Below are 5,548 nucleotides of genomic sequence, written 5' to 3' on the forward strand. Positions count from 1 at the left end.
AATGATTTTTATGATGTTTGGAGTGTATTATGGCCTTCTAGAGAGTATGAGTATGTTGCTTGAAGGATTAAGAGCTCAATGCATTAAGTTTGTCAGAATAGGTCCCACGACGTAACAGTTTGGTCTCCGCGACTTGGCAATAGGCAGGCTTCATGATTGTTTTGTCGTGAGGTCAACATGACGTGGCAGATGGTTAGCCCCGACGTGGTGACCATCTGAGGAATTTTGGACCGCTGACATTGACCATTGACTTTTTGACCAAGTTGACTTTCAACCAACTTGAGGATTTTGAGCTATAGATTAAGGATTGGCCCATGTTTATTATATAAGTGACTCATAGTACCATTTTATGGATTCATTAGAGTTGTTGTTTTATCTGCTCGACCGCGAAGTGAGTTTTCTCACTATACTTTGTACTATAGTATGTATCCATGTGTGTAGAATGTTGTTATGCTATAGTGATCTGTTTGACTGGTAGATCTACTTTGGTTACCTATGTTTTCTTGTTATTGTTTTGTGCATATGTCGATATAATGTGGTTGCGTTGAGGTGCTACTTTTTTGTGATGTAGACCAACATACTGGGGAGCTGTCCAACTACATGTTTTAGGCTTTGGAGCGGTCCAACTATATGTTGTAGGCTCAATAGGTGGTCCAACCCTATGGTGTATGCATGGTGTGCATGCATTGTATGTGTATTGTTGTATGTGGTATTTTGAGGAACATACTAAGTTTTGGATTACAATTGTAGATTTAAATGTTTCAGGTACTTCAAATGTTCGGGGAATGCAAAGGCGTGATCGAAACATCATCCTATGGATATATGTTGAGAAATGTTATTTGATACTCTGATTTTTATGATTATGTTTTCGAAACAATGTTTTGTATGACTTATGGTTTTTATGAAAATAGCTTTGAAAAATCAAAAAATTTCCTATGGTTTTTGGGACATTATAGTTAATGTGTCATAATGTGTGGCGCGGTCAGTTTATGCGAGATTATCAAAAGTAGCCGACATTAATTTTAGAAGCACTAACGTCTAGTGATCTTTGGATATGACATGCATTTTTTGGTCCATAGGGTGCCAACAACGACATAAATGTTCTAGCTAGACCAATCATCGATATTCAACAACATCTACTTTGGGAAATCGTATGATTTGTTGTTTCAAGCAAATGGGATGTCATACAAGTGCGAGTATTACCTTATTTTTGGAATATATCATGAGTTAACAATATTTGTGAAATCATTCACATGTCCAAATAATGACAAACAATCAAAGTTTAAGGCGGCACAAGAATCTGCTAGGAAGGATATCGAAGCCACATTTGGTGTCCTAAAGTGATGTTGGCAGATACTCGCAGTACCGACATGATATATGGAACACAAACGAGTAAGTAGCCTGATGTACGCATGTATCATATTGCATGATATGATTTTAAAAGATGAGGGGAAAACAATTTGCCGCTACAATCAGAATGGATATTTACCAAATGACAAAGGAGTTGGTATTGATTTGGAGACATACACGGCGAACGAATGGGAAATATATGACCAGGTTATACACCACAACCTCAATGTTGATTTGGTGGAATACATCTTCAATACTCAAACGAATTCAGTTGTCGACGGTTTTGTTGAAGACGACTTGTTTGAAGATACAGATGACGAATCAAACATGTTTGAAGGAAATTCGGACGAGGATTTTGAAGATATGCCGAGCAACGATAATTAGACGTCACATATTATTTAACTACGTTTCGAATATATATTTAAATATATATATATATATATATATATATATATATATATATATATATATATATATATATATATATATATATATATATATATATATATATATATATATATATATATATATAGTACGTATTTTGTTTAAGTAATGAAGTAACTTTTTTTTGTTATTTTTAGTTAATTATGTTTTATTCAATTCCAAAAAATGATACGACACCTATTAGTTTTTGTGGGTTAGAAAAAAATGATGTAACAATAAAAAAAATATGATATGATATATGTGATACGAAACTTCCTAGCAAAGTATAATCGGTACCTGATTTAATAAGCTTAATTACTAGGAATCTCGAGGAACAATACAACGTGTAAGGGAAATTGCTTGAGATGCGTCTCGTATGGTGCCGTTTTGCGTGCCACAATATTCAAGTTAGGAATTCCAATCGAGGTGCATTAAAATTTTGTGTATTCAATAATATATACATAGAATACGTAAATTCCTTATAATCCATCAATGTTACTCTGACATGCATGCAGGCCAAACATAACTAGTTTATGAGAAATATGTATAATATTTAATTTTCATTTAATAATATTTTAATATATTAATATTTAATGATATAACACTGACATCATTTAAATGGGTAAAAAAAAAAAAAAAAAGAAAGGATTGATTTGGGTTCATAAGTTTAATTTTTATGCCTAAAATTATGAGTTGTTGAATGTTTAAATAAATACACATACATAAATAAATATCACATGCATACGTTATTCCACTAACGAGCCGCTAAATAATTCCTTCACTCTAGTATGTATGAAACAATCAAACGCCCAAATCTACATTCTAATCAACATTTACGCTTTTAGTTGAGACACAAACTCATGGATATCTTTATCCGAGCTCCCTCCTTCACTCACGGCCTGTATAGCCAACTCCCTCCATTTGCTCACATTCTTTCGTGCTACCTCGCCTCTCTCACCCTCCATAATCTCCTTTACACACGAAACTAAATTTCCTCGTGTCACTATCCCCTTTTCGTTGGCCTTAACTCGTACTCCAACACCCCATATCTCCTCTAAACATTTTCCATTTGTTGGTTGATCTGTCCATTGAGGCATTGCCACAACAGGTACTCCTAAACTGATTGTTTCAAGAGTCGAGTTAAACCCACAATGTGTAACAAAACATCCTACAGCCTCATGCGCTAATACCTCAAGTTGCCTACACCATGACACAACCAACCCATTTGCCACAAAACCTTTTGGGAGCTTTTCCTTTTCGGTTTCCCTCACAACCCACAAGAAATCCACACCGCTTTCGTTCAAACCCAATGCAACTTCTTCCATTTGTTCGGGTCCAAGTTCTCCATAGCTCCCAAATGACACATAAACAACGGATCCTTTTGGTTTGTTGTTTAGCCACTCCATACATTCGATATGATTTGGTTTTAGTAGACTCATGTCGTAATCTTGATCGTCTTCTAATCGTTTGTCAAGATACATTGATGGAACCGTTGGTCCCACTACCATCAATGGCCACATCTTTCTCATCCACTCTATCACCTAAATCAAATAAACAATAATGAAGATAAAAAAAATCACAACACATGTACAAGAGAGATAATAAAAAAACATAAAGAAGAAATTAAATTATTTTGTTGAGAAACAACCAATACCAACTCCACGCCATGCTTAAAAAAAGAATAGAAAAACGAACCTCTTCCTCGAGCTTGTAGAATGTATTGGAGAAAACCCAACGAGCTTGATGAATATTGGAAAACTGATTGAACACAATATGAGCCCAACTAGGGTATGGTCCAGGAGTGTGTACAAAAGACGGTGTCTCCCATGGTTGAAGCGGCGGCAATTCAGGGACGGAAACAGTCGCCGCCGGTGGGACATCAACAATCCCCTTATAGGCATGATAATAAATGTTATTTACAGCACAAGCTTGAGTAAAGAAACAACCACCATTAATTCCAAACTCCATGGCCACATCCAAAGCCCAAGTAACGAAGGAATCATAGACGATAGCATCAACCGGATTTCCATCACTATCAAGCTTCCTGATAAGATCAGCTAGCGATTTCGATCCCACTTGTTGGAACTTCTCCAGGTAGGCTTCATCACTGCCGGCGCTCATGTAGCCACCGTCATCAAATCCATCGGAAATGGGTTCCACTGTTATGGAGGTGTTTGATGAGGGGGATGTCTTTGAGATGTAGATGGTGGTTATGAGCGTTGTTTTGACACCTTTGGAGATTAATCGTTTGGCAAATTGGATAAGGGGGTTTATGTGGCCTTGTGAAGGGAAGGGGAAGAGAAGAACATGTGGTGACTTGGTAGCTTTATGTTGTTCCGCCATTGTGATGCTTGAAAGTGGAGTGAGGTTAAATTGTGAGCTATATATTGCCGGTGAATGACGTCATTGCTATCGTCGGCCTCATCTAGTATATGAATATATCTTATTATCATCACAAATCCAAATATGATACGTCTTAATAAAATATTACTAGGGGATTTGTCTTTCGTGCAGATCATTGCACTTTCAGATTTCGATTGTCATGTGGAACAAACTGCCAAAGCCTTCCCGCTGGCATTTGTTTAATTTATTATCTTGGCTGTTCCAAAAATAACATGTGCCAAGGACTTTTTGACGAATTTCTTTCATCAATTCACTTCCACTTGTTGAACTCAAACCAAATACTAAAACCTATAATAGGAATAAATTTTGGTGTGAATTTTTCCAATCCAAAAGTATCCATAATAGTACAATTTATTTGTTAATTTTCTTCATGATAAATAAGCGCGATTGGTCATTTTGAAAGGCTCAAAACTCTCTACAAGAAAGCGTTTAATTTCAACCTAAGACTCCTAAACTTTACCTATATTACTTATTTTTATAATAGCACCATCTATATATTTTGTGAATTTTTTTTATCTTTTGTTTCTATCTATTCTTTTACTTATATTAAATAACGAAAAGTATCATCTTCAATAAAATTGATAATATTTTAAGATATTTTTCACTATTTAATATGAGTAACATTTAACATGAGTAAAAAATGATATTTGAAAAAGGTATTGGTGAAAATTTTATTTCTTCTCTTTTTCATGAATATCAAGCACCAAAGGAATAATCTTCAATTAGTACCAGTAGCAAAATCACCTTAGCATCTAATATGATGAGGGTAATTTTGCAAAAATGGAATCACGAATTCCAATTCTATTATAATAAAATCTAATATGTTGGTTTGATAAAATATTCACCTCAAATTATTCTACTTATTCTAATGTATGTTGTATAAATTCATTCTCATGTTTATCTCCTTTTTGCAGCTCCTTGTATAAAATAACTAGGTTATCACCCATGAACATCACAGATGAGAAAGCTAAAAATAATTTTATTTAAATTATAACTTAGTTATTGAGAAATGATGATAAAAAATTTAATAAGTATTTTTATTATAAAAATGAGAAAAAAACATTATTTTAATCACTGTTTTAAGTGTTATATATATATATATATATATATATATATATATATATATATATATATATATATATATATATATATATATTAAAGATTACTAAATTTATTTTAGCAAAAAAACAACCGACCACTTTTTAATGATCCCAACCCTTCCCTCTCCGCCTCCCTTGGTTGTAATACAAACACAAACACAGACCAACAATCAGCCTTATATAGATATTTCCGCCACATGGAACTATTAAACCGTATCAATTTCTAAAAGGGTATACAAGTATGTCAATTTCTATCGATGAAGGAAGTGACG

The 5,548-nt window shown here is 34.1% G+C and overlaps 1 protein-coding gene across 1 annotated transcript; it reads right to left on the reverse strand.

The window, feature by feature from the left end:
- Positions 1 to 2,496: 2,496 nt before the first annotated feature.
- LOC145005024 (UDP-glycosyltransferase 74G1-like) lies at positions 2,497 to 4,196 on the reverse strand. The gene is made up of 2 exons (XM_078964073.1): positions 3,469 to 4,196; positions 2,497 to 3,314 (listed from the first exon to the last, which is right to left on the reverse strand). Exons 1-2 carry the CDS (start codon positions 4,114 to 4,116, stop codon positions 2,607 to 2,609), a joined length of 1,356 nt encoding a protein of 451 aa, XP_078820199.1. The 5' UTR covers positions 4,117 to 4,196; the 3' UTR covers positions 2,497 to 2,606.
- Positions 4,197 to 5,548: the final 1,352 nt, after the last annotated feature.

This window comes from Lactuca saligna, chromosome 7, assembly GCF_052625555.1.
Source record: "Lactuca saligna cultivar CGN05327 chromosome 7, ASM5262555v1, whole genome shotgun sequence".
Lineage (NCBI taxonomy): Eukaryota > Viridiplantae > Streptophyta > Magnoliopsida > Asterales > Asteraceae > Lactuca > Lactuca saligna.